The following is a 25,435-nucleotide window of genomic DNA, read 5'->3' on the forward strand; positions in this document are numbered from 1 at the left end:
TAAAACACAACAGTGAGGATTAGATAGCCTCTGTTTAGTTCCTTAGTTGTTGTCTACAGGGTGTCTTGTACAATTGCACACACTGCTACAGTGAATTTTATACACACATATATATGTGTATACACATATATATCCCTACACCCACACACACACACAAACAAGTACATACACACACTCTGCATAAAATCAGGCCTATTAGTACTCAGGCATGTTTCATTAAGGAGACCGCACTTCAATCACTCATTATCTTAGTCACAACAACTTGGCTGATGTATGACTAAATACAGTATGTCTGACTGAGTGGTTGACTGAATAGCTGGGTTAACTGGCTTTTCAGCTGAATGATGCTAGCTGGCTAATTAAGTGGCTGACTGGCAATCCAAGCCTGTGTGTTGAATTAGCATATCTCTGTTTGTCATGGTGACTTGTTTAATGGCTGGTAGTCAGCTGGTTGGCTGACTTGTTTGGTTCGTCACTGATAAACAGGCTTGTTTGCTGGCTGAAAGCCTGGTGAACTGAGATACGACCTGCTTCAGTCAAAAATACAGACTCTTTTCTTCCTTTCCCCCTCACCCTTTTTTAATTTTTCTCTTGCTGTCTTTCTCACACGCAACCACTGGTTTCAGGTCATCTGCTTTATTCTGCCCTCTTTGCACTTCCACTCGTCTGCTCTACTTCTCCACTCTCTTTCCTCTCTCCACTCCATCACTTCAAGTCTTCAAGTCCTTGAACGCTGCCTCTAATGGCATCACCTAAGATGTGATCTCTCTCTCTGTCCCTCTTGGGGTCACGCAGTCTTTTGCCCATGGTTTCACGCTGCACTGAGCTCATTTAAAACACACACTGCCTCTCAATAGCAGAAATACACACAGGATGCTGTACTACTCAAAGGGAGACAGATGGTCCTCTTAATTTGATATATGCACTGCTATTCAGGCCTAGTAAACACAGATGGGCACAGCATCTATAAAGCATGTTCACTGTGTGTAAAGGAAATATTGATGTGGCACTTTTTTATGGTGACAAAATGGCTTTACATAATGTTTTAACGATAAACATGATGTGTGAGTGAAGTTGCCCTCTTTCTTTCTCTCTCTCACTTTCTTGCACGCATACACACACACACACACACACACACACACACACATCCTTTTGTTCTGCTTCACAAACTTTGCAGGGCGGATTTTACAGCGAGTCACAGGGGAGGCAGAGGTGTTGACAATAATCTAAAGGACTCTTTAAACTGTCTGCGCTGTGTAGCTGACTTTGTTTGTGTTGGCCTTCACAGGGGAAGTCGTACGTATTTGACCAGGTGTTCCCCACCAACACCACCCAGGAGCAGGTCTACAACGCCTGTGCCAAGCAGATAGTCAGAGGTGAGTCGCATAAACACCTTGATTCACTTGTGAGAAAAATTGAGCGGGAAGCTGATTCACCTTGAATCACCATATTCTCCGGATCTCCATAGCAGTCAGTTTGCACTCGATTCACCGAGTGCATACATTAGTAGCTCCTTAAAAGCAGTGAAAAACCCCATTTTCACGACATGATGTAGTCACACGACCTACAGGTATGAACAGCAAAATGCACAGATGCATGTTGATATCACAGCATAGCGCAGGGGAATCCAGTATGCCATAGATCAAAGGAAACCGAGAGTCAAATCTTCTTTCCTTCGCCCCCTCAATCCTTCTGCCTCTTTTTTCCCCTTGTTAGGGTCTCATTATCTACCACCTTCAGCGTGACTGGGGAACTCCATTAAATCACTTCTAGATGGGACATGAAAAAGAGATTGATTTGGTGGGCAAGATCATTTATAGAGTGTGAGATTGCCATGTAGGCCGAGGAAAAAAGAGATAAAAAGGTAGGATGTATGGTATGGCACAGGGCAGGAAAAAAGTCATGGCTTGTGATTTAGCAAAATGAAGGAGATGAGAAGTGAGAAATGAAATGTGTCAGGAGGAAAGCGTAATAAAGAGGTCAAGCCAGGCCAGAGAAAGCTGGTTTGGAGAGACATATCCGGGTTTTTGCTTTCTCTCCTTTTTTGTCTTTCTGGCTGTTTCTCTCTTTTTTCTGTCTCTTTCTTTGCCCCTTTTCAGTGTCTTTCTCTCACACTCATGCTGTCTTTCCTCTCTGTGTCCTCTCCTCTTTGTTTCCCTTTGCGGGGGTCTCTGTTGTCTAGCGATCTCATCTCCCGCTGTCTTTATTTCCTTTCAGAGACGTGCTCTTTATTCATTGTTTTATGCGTCGCGCTCCGTTTCGGTCTCACTATGACCAGCGTGGTGGCAGAAGAAGACATGCTGCTGAGCTGAGAGCTGCGAGAGTGAAAGCAGCACAGGAGAGGAGGAGAGGGGAAACAGTACCGCGTGGCTTCAGCTGAAAGCCTTTGTGATTAGTCTGTGGTCAGCCAACCTGTGGCAGTTAGCCATTCAGGGTGATATGTTTTTTCTTTATCTATGTTTGACTTTTACGACAAGGGTTTATTAGACTGTGTCAGCAATATGACATTCAGCAGTGTGCTGCTTTATAACCTCAACTTGTGAGGTGACGGCGTTGTTCAGGTGTTGTTTATTGTGTGCAGCTGTGGAGGTCGTTCAGCTTCTAACCAAGCTTAAATACCACATACTTCTCAGTGCAGTTTCTTTATGAAACACCGTTTAGTCTGTCTTTGGAGCGAAGGTCAAAGATATTTGTCTTTGTCTGGGCACACGTCTGCCTTCCTGTTTTACTGTTGATTCACCTGTCTGGCTAAAATCTGTAATTCTGTCAGATTTTCTTTTTGTCTGGCACTCTTACTGCCGTCTTTCATTTTCACATGGTTTTCTTCTTTGTTTTATTTCTTTGATTATTTAACATGCTTCTTTGCCCCTCCTCCTCATTTCAGATGTACTGGGTGGATACAATGGGACTATCTTTGCCTATGGGCAGACCTCCTCGGGAAAGACACACACCATGGAGGTACAGTGTCCCGAAATAATTCAAAATGTCGACCTCTTGCTTGGGCATGCACATAGTCGCACACACATTTTTCTTTTTTTCTTTTTTTAAATAGTATATCCCCTTCTCCGCTCCCACTATCAGTACGTCTCCTTCCATCACTGTCACTGCTCTCTATCTCACTTTCTCAGCTTTCTGTGGGAACTAACCTCCTTTACAACTCTCTCTGGGAAAAAAAACCCTGTTCCTTCAAGCCAAAAGCCTGTCTGCTCTCCTTTCTTTTACTATTCTCTCTACTTAATTCATCCAAGGGTCCACATTTATCCCCCTATACAGTCACATGCTCTTATCTACTCTCCTTCCTCTTGCAGGGGAACCTTCATGATCCCCAGGGAATGGGAATCATCCCCCGGATTGCAGAGGACATTTTCGAACACATATTTGCCATGAATGAGAATCTAGAATTCCATATAAAGGTTGGTGTGAATTTCAGATTGTGTCTATTCATGCATGCATTGGTGCAGTTGTCACACGCACAGACGGATGTGTATATTCAATGTATCATAGTGTGTTCAAACACACTCAGAGGGAATTCGGCTTGAACCTCCAATGTAATCCTTACATGGTTGGGCTGAGTGGAATCAGCCGAGCATCAATAAATCAATATATATAAACCATAATAATCCCACAATATTTGTTGTGCTTTTTCCCTTTTACACCACTGCTTTATAAAAGAGGATAATACCTCACCTGGCCCACACGAGGACAGATTACTGAAGCATCAATTTGCTTATTAGGACAATGGAAATTAGTCTAATTTCTCTCATTTATTTATATGAGTTTCTCTTTCTGTCTCCTCCTTTTTATTCTAACGATCAGCTGCGCCATATTATTTATTTAATTATTTATGTACTTATTGCTGCAGGTATCCTACTTTGAGATCTACATGGATAAAATCCGCGACCTGTTGGATGGTATGTCTACACACTGAAAATGTGAAAATACAACTCACATTTGTTAATACTGTACAGCTCTCTTGCAGTACACAGTTGGAAATTCAAACCCTTATGGCTACAGCTAGGTGCATAAGGATATACTGTAACGATGTCATCAAGGGTGTAAAAGTCACTGGGGATGAGGGGACACGTCCCCCTCACCAAATCCTATTTTATGCAACCTGAGAGGAAGGCTGCAAACATAACTAAGGGGTGAAAAAAAGCACTTAAACCGTGTCTGCATCTTTTTGGGGTAAAACAATCTTTATTTTAAAAACTTGATTTTAAACTAAACTTGATTTTAAGTGGGGTTAGTGCACTGACAATATTTAGGTTTACATAGCATCTTCATATTTTTATTGTGGAAAGAACTAAATTTATTATTATTTATATTACTAATAGTAACTTCTGAAACCAAACCTACCTCTTCGGTTGTCATGGTGATGATTGTGAGTTATGATAACAGAGTAACAAGTCAAATAGTTTTGATTGATGAAGTAAAACTAAAAACGGTATTTCTTCCTTTGTGCATTTGCTTATCTGCTTCAGATAATACAGCTTTTTTTTTTTCATTTGAGCACTACACACACAGAAACACCACAACATTGCAGTTCTTAGTCTTATCACTGTTATATAACCACTGCAAAATGATGGAGTGGCCTGAACGCGAGTTGTAGGCAGCATCCCTGTGATTACATCTTTAATGGAGCCAGAGACAGTGGTGAGAGCCCCCATCTGTATGCAGGGGAGTCACAGCGGCTGAGGAACATTTAAGCTATGTACAAAAAAAAAAAAAGTCGACTGCAAGCGAGATGAATTGATTCAGCACAGAGAACACCTTGTGGAGGTATTTGCAAAGATAAAAAGTGGCTGTATGGTGATACAAGCACAAGCACAAACACATACCTGCGCACAAAAGCACATTCAGTCTCCAAGGAAAAACCAGCACCACAATCCAGTAAAATTTAATTGTGATCAACAAGATAGGACTTTCAAATGAGAAATGACTAATGCTGGATTTTGGGCCAATAAATGGCTTGGCAAAAAATAGTATTTTGTTCGTTGACATAAGCAGAGGGACATGCTTGACCTCTCTGTGACTTTGGCAAAAAATAGTTCAGTTCAATTAAAAACATTCAGAGCTAGAGCCTCAAATATTTTTTCACACCACATTAGCCAAGTCTGAGTCACAAACAAAAAGGGAACATAGTCAGGTCTGGGTATAGTTGTGCAGAGAGTAACAACACACTTTCACATGCCAGTGCTCATTTGCACACACACACACACACACACACACACACACACACACACACACACACACACACACACACACACACACACACACACACACACACACACACACAAATATACACACATAATGCTTTGGGTAAAACAATGACCGCTCTCCTTATTTCCTTCACACCACAGTGACAAAAACCACCCTGTCAGTGCATGAGGACAAAAACAGAGTTCCTTATGTGAAGGTGAGTCATTTAACTGTAAGGCATGATTCGGTGTGATCAAGCTCATCCACCTCTATTATGTAGATGTTGTTTGTGTTATGTGTGTCCTGTATGTTGCTAGAATAGTTTGACATTTTCAGAAATATGCTTATTCGCTTTCGCTATCAAGCTAAGCAAAATACACCTACTAGAACTTCTAAATCTCCCTAATTAACACATTATTTCTTGTTTGTTTATGCTGTGCAAAATCTTAAGAGTAAAAACAACAATTCACCATTTTATGGGTGGTTATTTACAGGGCTGTTTTTTGGTGTGACTATTAACTTCCTGGAGTCTCTGCTGGTTGTAACTATTTCTTCAGAGCCAAGAAATAGTCAGAGACACGTTTATAGTTTTCATACTGGCTTAGGTACGGATTCAACAAACAAGCAGTGCTGCAAGGCCAATGCCATTACCTTTTGACAGAGCCGGGCTAGCTGTTTTCTTGTTTTCAGTCTTCAGACTAAGCTCTATATAAGCTCTATTTATATGATATAGACAGAGTTTAGAGTGGATCTTCTCATCAAGTTACCAAGCTAAAGTTACCCCAGAAAGCAAAATAAGCTTATTTCGCAAAATGTCAAACTTTTGCTGCAGTAAAGCAGAGTGTAAACTTGTATCTGTGCAGAAATATATAATATATATAAATATATGTGTGCACTTCTTTGTGCAGCATAAATGGGTGCACATATCAGAGCGTTCATTAGCAGACACAATATGTTTGTGCATGCACTGTGTGTGTAGATGGTTATGTTTCCTTTTTTTTTTCACTGCACAAATGAATGTGTGCACGTGTTTCTTTCACTAAGGGCTGCACTGAGCGCTTCGTCACAAGTCCTGAGGAAGTGATGGATGTGATAGATGAAGGAAAAGCCAATCGTCACGTTGCTGTCACCAGTGAGTCACACTGTTGATCTTCCTGATGTTCTCACAGTGTCAGACATTTCATGTCAGACCTTTTTCACTGCTAAGGGAAAACCGTAATAGGGTGCAACGGTGAGAAATACGTGATGAGGTGCAGAGTGAACATCTTGCTTAACAACTCTGTCTATTAGAAAAAATGAATTGAATGACGTTTTAGTTAAGGAGTCTGAATTAGAGTCTCTCCTCTCCTCGCCTCTCCTCTCCTTTCTTCATCCTATCCTTTGTTCTTTAGACATGAATGAGCACAGTTCCCGGAGTCATAGCATCTTCCTGATAAACATCAAACAGGAAAACGTGGAGACAGAGCAGAAGCTGAGTGGGAAGCTGTACCTGGTTGACCTCGCTGGTAGCGAGAAGGTAGGACGAATGGAGAATTTTCTCTAAAAAAAACATTAAAAGCAGGGCTTCGCAGTGCTATGAAATCACAATATTCACTGTCAGCAGGATTTTGGAACAAAGGGACAAGATGTCTTTTTTCTCAGAAGTTGTTTTCAGATATCAAAGAAGCAGATAAACAATGTATTAAATTTCACCATTAAAGCGCTCACTTTATGGCACTGCACTGAATTTTTAATAAATACTACATTGTGAAGGATCTGTCTTACAGACAGAGTACTGGTTTTTTTGATTTTGAGGGGTTGTCTTGGCTTAGTCTATCGCTGATGCAATATCAGAGTCAGTGTTTGCTCATTTTGAGGAATCTAATCGGATCCAATGATAAAGACAAATAAATAATTTCCTGAGAAAACTCAAAAATCTTTTTTTTTCACAACAGATAAGCTCTGAGAGATGTTTCACCTAAGATATAGGTCACATTGAGAGGAGCCACCCAGGCCTTTTAGGTGAAAACTGAGTCAGCTCGCCTAATCAAACCTTCTATAAAACAATTTTTATCCAGGACATAGGTCATGCTCTGAAAAGCAGGCAGAAAATACATTAGTGACAGAGCTGAACATGGCCCTTTGGTGCCTGGTGTTGATAGTATTGATACAAAATATAGAATAGTGTGTGCTTAGAGTAGTAGATGGTCAAATAGCTGGTGACTGCTGTTCCTAGCTAATAAGTGCTGATGCTGCATCTGTAAGTTGTTGTGGTCATCCCTGGGGTTGAAGGAGGAAATGGCTCTGCTCCAGCAACATCTTAGACTTTGATAGAAAATATTATGACTGAACAGGAAGCTGGTGCAGGCTCTACAAAGGGCTTTGATAGGGCAACATGCTCTCCTCTATTATCAAGCTCCTCATTATCATGTTGTAAATAATTGTATCCCATGACAATTATGACACAATATGATGTACCTTTCCTATTAAAGTTAAATGTCCAGCAGAAACCTTCTCAAAACTCTGTTTACAATTTATAATAAAATACAAAACTGTAATTTCCATATCATTTTCTTGCAAGTTGACTGGAAAAACCAATGTAATTTGGCACCCATTATAGGGAAAATACAGACAATGCATATACGTTGAATGGTATGTTTGTCTATATACACGTTTAAGATTTTGGCATGTTTGACTGGCCTGCATTGCACTGATAAAAAGACTCTCTTAGTTAAGCTAGCAATTAATTAATTAGAATTGATTCATTGGATGTCTACCAACTGAACATTGTCAGCATTTCCAATATACAGTGGAAACCACTTACAGTGATCACGATAAGTGGATGCTTATTATGACCAATTTTTTTTCTTTTTCTTTATTTCTCATGCAGATTACATCTACCTGATATTAGTATATTTATTACCCGAATATAAAGCAATGGAATGGAAAGCCTCGTTATTTACTGATCTAAAGATTAAATAAAATAAACTGTGCCAAGGCCCTCCTCTGCTTCAAACCTTTTCTGAATGGGTTGAAGCATTACACTCCACTCACGTAAAGTACCTGCTGCTGTGAGAGAGCAGGGACAACAATTGTGCATTGTGACAGTCCCAAAACGTGAGCAGAGTAGGAACGGGAGGGCAAAATAACTCGCTGAGCCACAGCGGTGGTCACACTTATGTTGGGAGAGCAGGAAGGAGAGGTCGTTACACACTGCGGCAGTCCAAAACAAGTTAGAAGACAGCCGAAGCATATGACAGCCTGCAGTTGTAGTCTACAACAGTTTTAAATTCTTTTTCCATATGTTGCCATGTATGAAAAGACCCAGAAAGAACACTGTAAGCAGACTACTTGATTACTATAAGCAAATTATTTAAACAGCATTTGTGTAGGAATTATTCTTGAAGCTTTTTGATCCATATAAGCAGTTGATTGCTATAACCGTGATCACTCTAAGTGGCTTCCACTGTAATCAGAACCAAATTACATTGTCATTTCCAGGAGCCGTCTTTTGAATTTACAGTTACAAATCGGTTCACTCCCAAGAAACTGCAAGAAACTGCAGGACCTGTAAAATAAAGCACTACAGTAAAATAAACGTGGTTTTCCTACTGACATTTTTATGCTGATAATGTACTTTACAAACTAATTCCTTCTATGTGTATGGGTGTGTTTGTGTGTATCTGTGTCAGGTCAGTAAGACAGGTGCAGAGGGAGCGGTGCTGGATGAGGCCAAGAACATCAACAAGTCTCTGTCGGCCCTGGGGAACGTCATCTCAGCCTTGGCCGAGGGAACGGTACGGTGGAGAAATCATTGCAGTCTTTCTCTTCTACCAGGACTTTATGTGCCTAAGGCTTTCCCTCTTGTTTGTTTCTTAACAGATACCTAGTGCTTGCTGCCAAAGCAATGTGTTTTCCAAAATTGAGTCCAGGCTGCATTGAATTAACTGAAATTAAGTATTCGATTAGTCAGAACAACCTGAATGCCCTGAATGAGGGGATTTTTTTTATTACCTAACGACACCAACAGTCAGTCAAAGCCAAATCACAGAGTACAGAGAATCAGCTCAGTATCCCTGGAATTATGTCCATAACCCTAAACCTAACCCTACCTTAAAGGAATAGTTAACTTAGATAAGAAGTTAGATGAGAAGTTAGATGAGAAGCTTGATACCAGTCTCGTGTCTGTACAGGGAAGGTTAAGCTACCACCAGCAGCCTACAGTGACATGTGAGATAGTTTTCCATCCCCTCATCCATAATCCCCTATGCTGCTAAAGAGTTTGACTTATTTCCGTATTTCACCAGATTCAACCAGAAAATTCACCAACTCGATCCATTCTACCCACTCCGTAGTCCCTTGAGGCTACATCATTAAAACATTCCCCCTTTATTATCATATAACTCTGAGGGCTTAGGGAAGTCCTCATAAACCTAATGGAATGGCTCAGAGACTGTAAATGCCTCCTCACAAATCTTTCATAAATCTACTGGCGTCTATTCTTCATTAATTGAGCAAGGAAACAGCCTGGTTGAGGGCATTCCAAAGGTTAAAAAGGTAATGCTGTGAATGATGCAGCAGATGGAGAGAAACCTCTTCTTTCTTTGTTCTCTGCTGATACTGACAACCAAAGTTTTAGATTTGAAAGGGCAAGGCATGTGGGTGCTGGTGCAGCAATTCAGGATGTGTTCCACAGCTTTTTAATCCTCGCTTTTCTGTCTTTTTTATGCCCTTCACTCCATCTCTGCTTTCCCTTTTTTCCTTCCTTGCTTTATCTCTTTGTAGAAATCCCACGTTCCGTACCGTGACAGCAAAATGACTCGGATCCTGCAGGACTCGCTGGGCGGGAACTGTCGCACCACTATGTTCATCTGTTGTTCTCCCTCTAGCTACAACGATACAGAGACCAAATCCACCTTGATGTTTGGCCAACGGTAACATGCGTCCATGCCGCATGTGAAGCACCACAAACATATCGTCTGTCTCGCTCAGCCGCAGCTGTTGAGATGTTTTTCTGCCGAATTGTTTTCAACTCAGATATGCTATTCACATATTATTGCCTCCAACTTTGCTTTTGACGACCCACACACGGCTTTAGAGGCAGGGTTTGTGTTGCAGTTTGGTTTGGCTTAAAGAGCGTCTTTTTCTAATCTTATGGGTAAGCTGCACTCTTAGAACCAGAGATTTGGTCTGCTTGCCAGCCTTCCACGGCTATTGCTGGCTGTCAACTCACAGAAAGTCACACATGGAAAGAAAGGTCCCGAAAAAAAAAACCTCCTTATGCATCTCCAGCCTTTTTCCTCTATCAACTATTGTCCTACAATAGAGAATGACATGATAGCGCCGGTTGAAATAAATAATGTATGTATGAAGGATTGACACAATCCACAGCATATATTTGAATTTTACTCAACAGATTTGGTCTCTTATCTCCCTCCATCAGCCACAGTAGCTGTTTAATGCCACGACTGATATCTTCTTTTCAGTCTGTATAACGACAAAAATACCATGGGCACGATTAAACACTTTATGTCAATCTTTATTTGGATAGTTCAGTGCTATCAACAAATCAATGACTATATTCTGACAGTGAAAGTCTACAAATGTACAGCTTTGAGGGGATACTACAGCATTTAAAGCAGGCTGTTAAAATTCAGAGTCTAGTTTAGGTTAAGTTTCAGTTATTATTAGAAACAGTGAATTTGTGGTTTGGCTCACGATTTGGTGCATAGTGTAAAGACACAGTACGTAATTAAGCCATTACCACTTTGTTCAACATTAACTTTTTTTTCACCTGATGTTTTATTATCAGCATTTCACTATCCAAATAAAGTGTATCCTAAATTCTCATGTGATGAGGTAACTTTAGATAGGGCTGTTTATCAGGGAATAAATGAGTAAGGACAACGGGGTTTTCTCGCTGGAGCGTGAAATCACGTGATAGCCACTGACGTGAATTTCGCAGCCAGAGCTGAGCACTGTGGCTGTAGCATCGTGAATGGTTCAACTCTGTGATGCCACTTATGTGGGTAATAATTGAGAGATAATTAATGGTCACATACATTATTTATTCTCTTACCAACTGCAGGATTGCTATATTTTTATATATGGGGATATATCTTAAGAGTTTTGAAGCATTTGTACATTTTGAAGTCTTGCCTCCGTATACATCCCTCTCTCTACATGCACCATCAAACACAGTGGGTAGTAACCCAATTTGCATACCAATTAATGAGATACAAGCCCATTTCATTGAGCAGCCAGGGCTGAAATACCCTTTGTTGAATGTTCCTCTATTCTTTGCTGTTCTCTCACACTTTGTTTTCCTTTCTTTATCTTTTCCTCTCACCCGGCTATCCTCACACTGGTTCCTTCCTCTTCTCTCTTTCTTATTCTCACTGCATCCCTCCACTTAGAGCCAAGACCATTAGAAATACTGTATCAGTGAACCTGGAGCTCACGGCAGAGCAGTGGAAGAAGAAGTATGAAAAGGAAAAGGAGAAGAACAGGTCAATGAAGGAGACTATCCAGAGGCTTGAGGCTGAGCTGAACCGCTGGAGGAACGGTAATAGCTTCACTGGTATCGCACTGGTATCAGTTGACAGCTCACAAAAACACTCTTCAGCTGTGACAATTGTTGCACAGCAGTTGGACATTATCAGTACTTTTTGCGTTTAATGTCAGAATAATAATAAGTTCATGGTTGTCAGAGGATGAAGTGCACTGACTTTGGTGATTCACCTGATGTTACTTCTAGCACCACCATGAAGTTCACATTTATGTTTCTGAGTGAAATGTCTCAACAACTATTGAATTGGTTGCCATTCAATTTTGTGAACACATTCCTGTTCCCCTAGGGATGAGTCCTAGTGACATTGATGATCCTCTGACTTTTCATTTATTATATTATTTCCCTCTTGTCAAAGCAAAAATATGCCTACATTACCTACAGTGCACCTCGACCGCCGACAGTTCAGTTGGAGATCTGGGTGTGTGACACCAGTTGCGGCTAATACAGCCTCAGGCTGTAGACTTTGATGTGTAAAACTGGCGGAGTTGTTAGTACAGCTTCCCAGAGCTCCTAACATGGCTGTGACTGAAAATGTCTTGTCAAATTATTGTAAAGACTGATAAGAAAAGAATGAAAATCCATCCCAGTTTTAAGAAAACAACTGTAGACCATGATCCTGAATCAGCTATTTTATGTTTAGTAAAAAAGATCACCTGCCAAGATGCCACTAAAAAAGTAAGAAGAGGTTTGTGCTGGAGAGTCCAGAGGACACAGCTTTTCCATGGTCCCCAAGAGAAAAAAACACTTCACTTTGTGTCCCTATTACAGTCTGTCTTCATGCACTGAACAGTACTCACTAACAGGACTATAAATTCCGCCAGCCTGCTAGCCTGCAGACATTACTTTCAGTCCACGTAAGCGCAGATTTAACCTCATTTCACATCATCTAAATACATGCCAGCTGAGATATGGGAGGAGAGCAGCCAAACAGACTTTCTGGACTTGTGCCCAAAACACTTAAAAATCCCTTTCTGGCTATTTCCCTTTCATATTATTCTCACTTTTACACATTGTATAAATGGATTTCCCTCACATTGTGCTGGAGGGAAGAAACACAGGATTCTTTTTGTTTTATGAATCCATATGTATTAGCAATCCCCACAGCGACAAGGGCTAATCACATCTACCAAAAGGTCAAAACTTACACTGGTCTTCTTCCGTGTCATCACTCACAACCGTGTATCAGTGCACACACAAGATCACAAGCCCACGAAGAGCTACACACACATATTCCCTTGTAATTACACACACATGCACACACCTCTATCCTTTCCTGCTGGACTTTAAGTCGATTCAGATGTCAGTGCTTTCAATGGTAGTGATTGGTTGACATTCAAGCTGTGTAATTAATCTTGTGCTGTGTTTTTCTTGAAAATCATTCCCTCAGTGCTTGACCTAAATTTAAAAAATGCCACAACACATCTTTATTGAACATCTATCATTGAAAATTATTCCTTTTATTGCTTCATCCTGCTCGGTTACTCTGATTCTCCCTCAATCATGCACACACAATATCCCCCTCGACTCTCTTCCTCTGTCTCTCTTTCAGTTTAGGACTTTTAATGTCCTAATGGATCATTTTGACAACATCATTGCCCCCATTCCCAGGAACTCCATGAGGCTGATGCTGTTAACCTCCATTTTGCACCACTTTACCTGACTCGTTAGTCAAGCATGGCCCAAAGAGCAGCTGTCTCATACAGTCAATGCCATCAAATCTCCGTTTTCCTCCAGTCTGGAGTAGAGTGCAATGCAGGTTTTCTGTTAACCATAGCACACCTTCAGCTAGACAGGAGGACCTTATCTGTGTCAGGTGGCAGCTAGGTGTACTGTGTTAAGTATGGATTATTTTGACCTTGTCTTAAAAGGGCAAAGCACTCAATTTCCAAATTGATCCTCTTTTTTCCAGTCACAGTTCATTGTATCAGTTAAATTAGTGCTGTAAAATACTGGAGTCACACAAAAACAGAAGTTGGAGGCTTCCCAGGCGGTTCAGTAATAACACAAAGAAAAACAGGTGCAGAAAAGTGATAGCAATAAAAAATACTAGGGATATGCACAAATACAGGTCCTTAATGAAGCTCAAGCTTTGCCCTCTTTAGGCAGCATCAGGAGGTTTATGCTAATGTGTCTTGAGAAATGTGGAAAAAGTAGAGAGTGACATGTTAAATATGTCATAATATATAACACATAAATACAACACAATAGAGTATATAATCTTTTTACATAATGACATATTTAACACAGAAATCATTTACATCTTTTCTAAGGAAAGACATCCTGAAACACATAATATTTTGGTGACCGATCAGCCTTTGTCATGATGACTTTCTCTCTTTATGGCTGATTCTTTGATATTGATATATAATCTTGTCTGTCCTTACAGATAATGTTAATTGTGTATGTGTTAAATCTGTCATTATGCGAGAGAATCATATGCTTTTCACCAGTAGTATAGATCCCACTTCTGTATTGTATTGACAGTGTTTGTGTTATGTGATGTTTATCAGGTCAGTTCTTGCTTTTACCTATTTCTAGAGACACATCAGCATAAACCTCTTGATGCTCTTCGTCAGGCAGCAGAAGAGCAAAGCATTACAATCCAGAGTAGCTGTTAATCAAAGCTTTTTTTCTGTGTTCTTCATGCCATTAAGCACCTGTTCTTGTGTGCATTTAGCATATTGAATTTTATCACTTTTCTGCATTCACCAGCTCCCCTCCTTTTTCTTTGTGATGTTCGTGAATTTCTTTGTGAATCTCGGCCAAAGCCATTCTCAAAAAAACTGACATTCTAATATCATAAACAGTAGTTGTGGTATTTTGCACTGCTGTTGGGTCTGAGTACATGGAAAAGGATGATCATTTATGGCAGTGAAATATCTCACCTCTAAGAGGAATAAAGAAAGCACATATTTTGAAGATAAATCCACTAATCCTTTTTTATGCATTAATCCGTAGGCAAGGATTTGCCAGAGATAAGAGCAACACATTTACAGAAAAATCCGATATTTTGTCCCTTGTCTTTAGGTGAGGATATTGTTGTGTTGGAGCAGTTGAATGAAGGATTAGGGGATGTTCCCGTGGTGCCTCCCGAATCTGAGGAACAGGCTCTTGACATCTGCAGCCCCTGCAGCCCCTGCTCCATTGCGTCCTCCATTGTGGTTCACATTTCTGAGGAGGAGCGGCAGAAGTATGAGGAGGAGATCCGCAGGCTTTACAAACAGCTGGACGATAAGGTAATGAATAGGTGCCGCATGAGGACAATTTGTGAGAATGAATGTAGAGCTGATCACACACCATGGCTGAGATTTTTGTAATGGTATACACACATGAATGCAAAGAGTGTGTCATACATGTATTATTCATGTTAATGAATTCAGGATCAAACACATAGTAGTGACTAATGTAACAACTCTTAGGGATAGATGTCATTGGGGAAATAGTAATGTTCTACAGTGAAAAGCATTAAAGCTTTAGTTTTTTAACACATCATTTCATCTGTGCACATGTATGCTGTGCTTCACAGTGCTACAATGTGGCATTTTATTGCTTTTTGCAACAGATATTACATTAAATATAGATCTAGTAGTGGGTCAATGTGTTGGCCCAGTTTTTTTTTCCTTTACAGTGAATATGAGAAAAATAACCATGGATTTTATAACAACATATAAGCCGCTTCACGTTTTCACGCACGCGTGTGGTTGCACATACTGTACAGGGCAATCCATGGGGATTCTTTTTTTTTTTTTTTCTACTTATGTAGTACAATGACAATAGTAGACCTAGTGCAGGATATTCTTTGTTGCATGTTAAGCGTATTTATACACAGGACATACCTGGAACATTTTTTCTGGTACATGCAGTGTTTCTGGTTGAAGGTAGTTTAGTGTAGGTTTGGAAGAGCTTGCTTTTTCCACTGTGGTATGCATGAACAATTCACCACAGACCATCGAATAAATCGTTTTTGAACAATAAGTTTACATACCCGTATTAATATACTGTCTTTTATTTATGGTCAGACTGTATCAATGCTTTTTCTTGCGATTGGACATGGAACCCAAAGAATACAAGATGACACTTTACAAAGTATCTGTACCAGTATGTACTATCCATAACACTGTAAATGAACTGTATGTATTCAACGTGTCTATTTACCACTAAAGGACGATGAGATAAACCACCAGAGCCAGATGGTGGAGAAGCTGAAGGAGCAGATGCTCAACCAAGAGGAGGTAAAAGACCTTGGTTTTACATACCTTCGTCAGTATGGTTAGACGGCCCACAGTACGCTGCACGTCTGCAAATATGACAATCAAAGTCACACTTTGAATAGTATTCAGTCATGAGAGGTTCATTATCCTGTCCTTGAGATGAGTGAGAAACAAAAAAACTCTTTTCAGATTCTAGAAAGCACTTGTAGAACATAAAGTGTTATTGTGGAGTTATTGAAGGAAGGATCAGTACAAAGATTGATAAAGGACTTAAGCAGGCTGTGCAATACCTATGGTAATTGTTCATTTTGATAAACTAGTGCACTGCCCGTTCAAGACATGCATGTTATTTCATTAATAGTTCAACATTTTACTCAGTCATCTAATCATCATCATCTAATTTCTACGTCATTGCTGTTTTATGATACTGATAATAATAGTAGACCCTATTTGTCAAATACCTGATCAGAAAATACTGAATCACAAATTCAAAACAATTGCTGTGACACATAAACTCACTTGACAAGTACACGACATTAAAACTAACGCAGTACAATGCAACAGGCCTGCGAAAATCCTCCTTTCATGAGGATTATATTGTTCAGTTTCTATTGAATCTGTTTGAAAGAGGATGTTGATTTATTTTAATGGTCATTTGGAGGCTGTAATTTTTGATGCTGTTGAACTGTGCTGGGTTATACTGAGAGGTGTTCCTAATATTTTGTCAACCTAAATTCATATAAATGGGATGGACAAAATATTAGGCACCACTCTCAGTATAATCCAATTACAGCCTCCAGAAGAATGACCATTAAAATAAATCAACATCCTCTTTCGAACACATTCAATAGAAACTGAACAATGTAATCCTCATGAAGGGAGGATTTTCACAGGCCTGTTGTATTTTACTGCATTAGTTGTTATCTATGTTTACCTAATAAATTGAAGGGGAATTTAGATTAATTTAATCACTGTGTGTCATGGTGACCCTTTTCCTGAACTGGAGAATCAGTATCTTTACTGAAGAACCTGACCTAAAACTTAAAATGGGTGTAACATGGATTTATTTCATCCGTGGACTAAAACAGCTGTGATGAGTCATTTCCGATTTGCAGAGCTTGGGTCCCACAGTTTAGATGATCCTGTGTGAGGTCTTTTTAGCTGCAGCTTGTTTTCTGGGGAATCCGTGCTTTGACCATTTGTGCATCACGCCATTGTCTAATTGATGACATTGGCTACATGGATGAGTCACTCCAGCTCTAACCAACTGTAGTTTAGTAGTTTTCTCTTTTTATGTTTCTCAAGAACCAATCATCCAAAAAACTTCATAGTCGTAACTGCACTTCCTTGGGTCGTCAACAATACACATGTGAAGTTTGAAGTCAATCAGATGAGCAGTTGTCATGAAAATCCAAGGACAGACAGAAAGACAGAAAAACAGATTTCTCTATTTATTAGTAAGATGATGTGTCTTTATTTGTGAGAAAAGGAAAGACCCATGTTGCCAATTTTAGCTAGTTTATTATCCAACATTGTGGCTAATAAACAAACAAGAAAATGCTCTAATGATCACACACACACATATATATATATATGTCTGTGTGTGTGTGTGTGTGTGTGTGTGTGTGTGTGTGTGTGTGTGTGTGTGTGTGTGTGTGTGTGTGTGAAAAAGTGAAAAAAAAAAAGTTTTTTTCAAGACTGATGTGGCCAAGAGAGCAGCAACAATAAAAAATATATATATAAATAGATAAATACAATTTTCACACACTACAAATGAGTGAACACACTATCCAGTTAATATGCAATACAAGGTCAAGGTCAAAGATCCAGTTATGATGCATAAATAGGAACATTTTTCTAAAACAATTTAAGTGAAAATTTAGGAGCAATCACATCGACCAAGATTACTATTTTTTTGATCCTGTAAAATTGAATTAAATTATAGTAATCAGCTCCTCTGCACATTATTCAAGTAAGAAGGGGCAGTGTATTTAAAAGCTTTTTTTTTTTTTTTGCCTAATTCTGTTTTAACTCTGGGAGCCAACATTTGCAGAATATTGTGAGAGTGCAAGCTGTTTTGATTTTGGTTTTTATACATGTATGTACACCAATAAGAAGGAACCAGCCCAAAGAGAGATTTATGTTTTAAAGCCAACCAATGCAAAAGTCTGCGGACATACAGAGATGGCCAATTAGCAGTAGCATACCGAGAACAGTGGTGTATGAGATTTCCACAGTATCTTACTTCTTTGGGCACCGGTCAGGTGCATTCACAAAGAGCAGATCCCTTTAATCCAATAAAGGGAAAAAAGTTGCCAAAATCAAGTGTTTCCTTGCCTGGAGGGAGAATCAGGATTTAGTCCTAAAACAGAAATGTAATTTAAGTTTCAACTTGGAAACAACTTTTTCAACGTGTGATTTGAATGACATGTTCTGATCAATAATAATACGTAAATATTAGTTGTGACCTTTTCAATTTAAACCCCTTGAGCAGTTGATATTTTAGGAATATTAGATGTTAACTCTTTGCCTTTTGAAAGTAGCATGAGGGGATGAGCAATAGATAACTGTATCATCTGCATAAAAATGGAACGCTGCATTGGATAAATTGTCACAAAGATTATTTACATATATGGAGGATACAGGGAGGATATATGTTGTGGATGAGCAAGTGTGAGTTTAGTGACTATTCATAGCAAATTTACATCCCTTTATCACATACATTTCTACAGTAAACAGGCTTTTCTGTCTGCATATGCTACTTTTGGGAAGAGCAGCAATTAAAAGGCTCTATTATAAGGTAATTACAACCAATATTTACAGCATGTATTCATAACAGTGGTTAAACCAGTGGGCTAAATGAACTGACACAGGATTTTTGGCATGTAGCTCACTGCCAAATAAAAGACATTTTGCAAAATTAGTTGATTCATATCCCAAAATGGTCATACTGTGGGTTGAGCTGACATGATGGTAAGTACCCACCCTTAGTTTGTGTGCAGTAACATGATTTTACAGCACTCTGGCCAAACAGAAGCTGTATGCCACAGCGCAAACATACAGGCACCCTGGGTAGAGCAACATCTATATTTAATGACAGCCATTCAGTGAAATGACCCACAGTGGGCTGCAGCAGTGAAGATACAACCAAATACCATGGTGGCAAATTAATGTCAGCTCTTTTGGTGTCAAGTGATATTCTAAGATCAATATTTAAAATATGTTTCCTCTTTTAAATTAGCTCTGTATTGTGAGACAGGGTTTGTCACATACTTATCTCTTATTATTATAAGATAAACCTGGCAACTATGTTTTATTAAAATCTGGCAGCTCTGAACTGTGAATAGTAAAAAAGAGGCTGCTTTTGTTCGTGCATTTTTTAACCGCGTCTTTTAATCTACTGTTTATATTTAGCTGTTAAATCTCTGTTCCCCTCAGCTTCTAGCATCATCCAGGGGTGACAGTGAGAGGGTGCAGTCAGAGCTCGGCAGGCTGCAAACAGAGAATGAATCTGCTAAGATGGAGGTAAAGGAAGTCCTCCAGGCCCTGGAGGAGCTGGCAGTCAACTACGACCAGAAGAGCCTGGAGGTCGAGGAAAAGAGCATGCAGAACAAGCTCCTGGCTGAAGAGCTCGCAAAGAAAATGGTGGGTCAGGCTTTCAGGAGGCTCGTTGTTAATATTTCATATCATAAAGGTGAATGTACAGTATATTTCGGCTGAAAATGGGGAAAGAGATAAAAAGAGAAAGAGCAATGAAGAGAAAAATAAATACAAAAGAGGCAGAGACTGCAGAGGATTTTGAAATGATTGTCCCAGCTTTATCAAAAACCAATTAAAGGCCTGATAGACAAGTGCTGTACTATGGTATATATTGTGGAAAAAGCACATCCAGAAAAGAAAAGGGAGAAACGGAACATTCAGGTACAAAATAATCTTTCCATTTGTTAATTTAAGCCCCTATCTTTCAAGAGTATGTAGAACAAGTGGTTCAAAACGCAATTAAGGAGATAATGAGTAAATTTAGTGAGCTGCATAGAAGGAAAGATAAGAGAGAAAGTTCTGATAATTGTGCAGCCAGCAGTCCTGAACAAAAGTAAAGAATATTAGGAAAAAATTCAAAAAAAAGGTGGGAGAAAATGAAGCAGAATTTAAGCAATCTTTTGGTTGAAGCATTGAATATAGGCAGAGTGAAGGCCTGTTGTTTATGCCATAATCACTCCAGACAGTAATCAACAACTTGACATGAAGCCATAAGGGGCCTGAATTACAGCAAATTAGCACTTGTGTTTCTGTAGCTTCAAGCGGCAAACTGCGAATTAACGGATTCAGCTGACATGTGGCTTGTTGTTTTGCACTGTGACCACAAGCAGATATTAGAGGATTCTGACAGCTGCAGCCACGGAGAGCACTTAAACAAGAAAAACCAGGCGTGGTCATATAGAAATGCAAGAGGGAGGCAGTCATTGCTGTCAAAATTTAAATTGTAGTTAATTAAATATGGTATGGTTTATCTACAAAGTCAGAGTTTTCTGGGCCCCCCTCATCACGACAACCTGCCCCCCTCCCACATTTCAGTGGGACATTCTAAGCTTCAGTGAATATTTAAAGGACAACATGAAAACAATTAATATTAATGGATTATTTTGACTATTTGATAAATAATCATTATCTAAGTTTTGGGTTACAGTTCCCATAATGCTTTGGGGATGTAAAGAGGAAGTATAATGTTGCCATGGATTTAGTAAATTACACTGTCAGCTACTTTTTTTTTGTAATTGGCATTATTAGAAGTATGCATAATTGGTTATTAGCAGTTCTTTTTTTTTGCAAGGATGTACAGACAACTATGAATGGATTACTTTGATACTGAAGAAAAGTTCAGTATCGTTATTAATGATTCTCAGGCAAGTTCTGCAGTTATCAAGTCGTATTGAATTTAAAAATATGTATATCATGGGGATGCGAATCTCACAGTCTGAAAACTTCTGTCATAGAGAAATAATCAGGATTTGAAGCAGAGTTTCAGGGGCTTTCAGCCGTGATAAAAGACTAAAGTTTTGAAATAGTACAGATCTTCTTATGTATTTATCATTATAATGATTTGCATGTGACTGGATCTTTGTCCAGCATTTTAATAAATGGAAAATGAATCTAGAAAATTAGGAGAAAAAGTCGAATATTGATAGAACTAAGAGACAGACCATTGGCAGAGCCAGTCAGTCCTTTCCTGAGTGGACCATTATTCACCTTCTTAAAACCTCTTCAATGTTTCACATGCCGTTTTACCATCTGCCACCTTGTCATCTCCTCCCTCTCTGTCTTTCTCAGAAGCTGGTCCAGGAATCGATGAAAGGAGCTGACAATGTAACTACTGGGTGCACATTTCAGTCCACTGAAACCCTTTTTCCCAACAATCATATCACTTAGCACATCTCTATAGCTTTTTTAGTCTGTTCTGCTCTGACCTCACACCTGACACAACTCCTTGTCAGTGATGACACCTGGTAGTCTGCAAGGATGTACAGACAACTATGAATGGATTACTTTGATACTGAAGAAAAGTTCAGTATCGTTATTAATGATTCTCAGGCAAGTTCTGCAGTTATCAAGTCGTATTGAATTTAAAAATATGTATATCATGGGGATGCGAATCTCACAGTCTGAAAACTTCTGTCATAGAGAAATAATCAGGATTTGAAGCAGAGTTTCAGGGGCTTTCAGCCGTGATAAAAGACTAAAGTTTTGAAATAGTACAGATCTTCTTATGTATTTATCATTATAATGATTTGCATGTGACTGGATCTTTGTCCAGCATTTTAATAAATGGAAAATTAATCTAGAAAATTAGGAGAAAAAGTCGAATATTGATAGAACTAAGAGACAGACCATTGGCAGAGCCAGTCAGTCCTTTCCTGAGTGGACCATTATTCACCTTCTTAAAACCTCTTCAATGTTTCACATGCCGTTTTACCATCTGCCACCTTGTCATCTCCTCCCTCTCTGTCTTTCTCAGAAGCTGGTCCAGGAATCGATGAAAGGAGCTGACAATGTAACTACTGGGTGCACATTTCAGTCCACTGAAACCCTTTTTCCCAACAATCATATCACTTAGCACATCTCTATAGCTTTTTTAGTCTGTTCTGCTCTGACCTCACACCTGACACAACTCCTTGTCAGTGATGACACCTGGTAGTCTGCAAGGATGTGAAACTGAATACAAGAAACCATGCAGTGATCTGAAAAAAAAAAAAAAAAAGGCCTACTTCTCAGGGCCTTTTCTCATCTTCACCCCCCCCCAAGTCTTTAGGACTAATTCTCCACTCTCTGCAAGCTGTGGGATGCAGAGATTGGATCCCATAATGTGCAGTGTTGCATATTTTTCAATTTTTCCATATCCACAGTTGAAATGAGTTGGCACTGACCTAGAAAAATGTGGCAATGGAGTACATTCATCACTCTCTTCACCCCACCGTCTCTTCCGCTGTCTTCATCACTGCTTTCAGTGGAAACTCCTCTTTACTTCTGCAGGAAGCTATCGCTCAGTGTTATTGCCTTTCATCAGCTCCTTTAACCACCTTCTTTCACCCATCTGTCCATTTAAGCCCCTTTCTATCATTATGATTAACAACATTTATCATTCAACCAACCAACTCTTCTGTGCGATATCACTTCACAAATCGTTCTTCAACTAAACTGAACATTTTTCATTAACCTTTCTTCTCCTCCCTTTTTACTTATTCATAAATGAATTGATTTCAGGTAATTATTTACTGACATTTATGCTAAGTAAATGTTTTGACATGAGGACTGACCTGGAAAATGATCACAGGGCTTGACGTTAATAAAGGAGATGAAGATGGAGAGGTTGATAAAGGCATAAATGTTACTGTATTTAAGAAGGTGGTTATTGATGCTTTCAGATGACTTTATAATCCATTGGCGCAATAACCTAAAATGTACCATTAAAAAAAAGAGCTCAACTATATTATATCTGTGATAAGAGATGATCCACTTAGTATAAAATGAAACAAATTCAATGTGTGTTGTCAACAAGAGTGAAAACCTTCGAACCGAATTTGTTTCTGAGGTAAAAATTACTGCACCACCCGTCTTTCCGTTTTTTTGTTGGACCTGTAGCGCATTGATTGAATCCAAATTGTTTCGTTGTGTTCGGGCCATTATGGCGACAGCATTGTTTAGAAGCTGCCTGCTGTACAAAATGGGGAAGGATAATGTAAGCTTCCATCAGTCACTCTCCCAGATCCTTTCATCCATAGCCTCAACTCCTACCTCCGTAGTTTATCAATTTTTAATTTAGCAGCCATTAGGTTAACTACTTTAAATTCTTGGATGAGAATGAGGTCAGGGGTTAAAATGTGTCTTGCAGCTGTGTGTACTCTCAGGTTAAATGACTGTCAATCCCCTTTTCTCTCAATCCTCTCCCACGGAATATTCTCTCCTTTTAATTCCAATCTCTTCTGGGATTTCTCTCTCCCTCGTTTGTTTTTTCCCTCTCACACAACCTCTGTGTCCACTCCCATGTCTCAATCCTCTCTTCCACAGGGTCACCTGATGGCTTTAGAGGCAGAGCTGTCCCATATCCAAGAAGTGAGCAGCCACCAGAGGAAACGCATCGCAGAGATTCTCAACGGGCTCATGAGGGACCTGAGTGAGTTCAGCACCATCGTTGGAAACAAGGACATCAAGCTGGTGAGTGGAGCAGAGGCTCCAGGTTTAGAGACGCTGTATTCACTTACCAAAGCTGTCGCCGAGGAACAAAAAGGGTCTGTAACAAAATAGGAAACACTCAAATAAAATACTTGATGTCTGTGACAAAAGATGAGAAATTTAATAACATGTATGCAGTTTTAAGTACTTTTCTGTATTTTAAGCTTCTTTAGTTAAACCTTTAAATCCCCATCTTTGCCTAGTATCAAAGCAAGAAGAGACATTTAAATATTTGGGCCCAATTGATGCAATTTGCACAAAAAAGCCTCTTCTCATAGTTAGAGTCATAACTCAGTCAAACCAGCACACACAGACAGATCAGATGTCATGCACATAATGCTGGAATCAGTGCAGCTTGCTCATTCCAATAATAGCAGGGATTAACATCCATAAAGAAGTTTAAAATCATATTGAAAAGGCTCTGCTTTCGACCTCTGATCTTGCCTCATAAGACTCAAATTTAAATGTTTTCTTCTATGGATGAGAAAAAAAAAAAAAAATCAGGGCTCAGGGGTAGCCCACAGCTAAGTTCTTGTGTACATCATCGTAAGCGTGAAGGGAAACCTTTTTATGAGTGTCCAAATGTATACTGAAAATCTCAATATATAACAAGCCTAGCTACGACATGTAGTGACCAAAAAAGTGGGTGAAAACCGAGCGAACAGCCTAGGGTTCAAAAGTTCAAACTGTGCAGCAATGTCATGGTTATATGTACTATATTTTCTGTGCCTGCTTGTTCCAGAGCAGCACTAAAGCTTCATGACACTTGCACTGAGTGAAAAGTTAAAACCTGAGGCAAAGTGGAAAACGTTCAATGTCTTGTGCATCATTTGTATACATTTCTCTATAATTTAGCTTGACATATCCTATGAGCCATAAATGAAACAGCATATTCAATATGCACTATATATCGACTATCGACTTTGAAGTTTTTAGTTATAACACCTGAGGATAGTTTATAGGCATATTCACTGTCATCTGTAATGTTCAGATTGATTTTGATGTGTTAGCTCACTTCAGAGCCTCTGAATCATAGCATCTGATAAATGATGCTGCTGATAATTGTGCGTACAGATAAGCCACAAAGTGTTTATAAGATGCCCACCCCTTCAATTTCCCAACCGTCTTTAAATCATCTCTGCTCAGTCGTAACCAGTCATCTCCACTATTCTCTGAACTGTCTCTCCTCTTCTCTGCCTCTTTCTTCTCCAGCCCATGGAGATCACTGGTGCGATCGAGGAGGAGTTCACTGTGGCCCGCCTCTACATTAGCAAGATAAAGTCGGAGGTGAAGTCCATGGTGAAGCGCTGCCGCCACCTGGAGAACCTTCAGATGGAGTGTCACCGCAAGATGGAGGAGACAGGAAGAGAGCTGTCCTCATGTCACCTTCTCATTTCACAGGTGAGGGATAGGTGGAAATAAGAACTGGAGGAACTGGAAACTACTGTACACATGTGGTGTAGGAAAAAAATATTGTTAATCTGTTGCTCCAGAAGCAAATTTTGGTGTTGACATGGAAAAACCTGGACAAAATATCAGGACAATAGACACTGAAATTTCCCCGTGCAAAATATTATCACCACAGACGAGTGAGTGACGTCTCAAGCACACTGCTCTTCACCATTCTAATTAACACCACACATCGCTATGTAGGCCTTTGTGTTATTTCAATTACTCCGACGAAGAGCTGTGTGCTAAAAACATCACTCAAGTGATATGTTTTTGGTTTTTTTTTTGCATCAGAAGC

General features: G+C 39.5%; 1 protein-coding gene across 1 annotated transcript in view; it reads left to right on the top strand.

Moving 5' to 3' along the window:
• Positions 1-25,435, top strand: part of kif5ab (kinesin family member 5A, b) — a 64,096-nt gene that overhangs the window by 17,061 nt on the left and 21,600 nt on the right. The window contains exons 2-16 of the mRNA XM_040116211.1: positions 1,289-1,376; positions 2,885-2,958; positions 3,309-3,413; positions 3,863-3,911; positions 5,361-5,416; positions 6,244-6,331; positions 6,591-6,715; positions 8,871-8,975; positions 9,964-10,112; positions 11,595-11,743; positions 14,777-14,985; positions 15,913-15,981; positions 19,399-19,605; positions 23,524-23,670; positions 24,901-25,089. Coding sequence (XP_039972145.1) covers positions 1,289-1,376; positions 2,885-2,958; positions 3,309-3,413; positions 3,863-3,911; positions 5,361-5,416; positions 6,244-6,331; positions 6,591-6,715; positions 8,871-8,975; positions 9,964-10,112; positions 11,595-11,743; positions 14,777-14,985; positions 15,913-15,981; positions 19,399-19,605; positions 23,524-23,670; positions 24,901-25,089 — 1,809 coding nt within the window. The remainder of the gene's footprint in view (positions 1-1,288; positions 1,377-2,884; positions 2,959-3,308; positions 3,414-3,862; positions 3,912-5,360; positions 5,417-6,243; positions 6,332-6,590; positions 6,716-8,870; positions 8,976-9,963; positions 10,113-11,594; positions 11,744-14,776; positions 14,986-15,912; positions 15,982-19,398; positions 19,606-23,523; positions 23,671-24,900; positions 25,090-25,435) is intronic.

The sequence above is a fragment of the Xiphias gladius genome, chromosome 21 (assembly GCF_016859285.1).
Source record: "Xiphias gladius isolate SHS-SW01 ecotype Sanya breed wild chromosome 21, ASM1685928v1, whole genome shotgun sequence".
Classification (NCBI taxonomy): Eukaryota; Metazoa; Chordata; class Actinopteri; order Istiophoriformes; family Xiphiidae; genus Xiphias; species Xiphias gladius.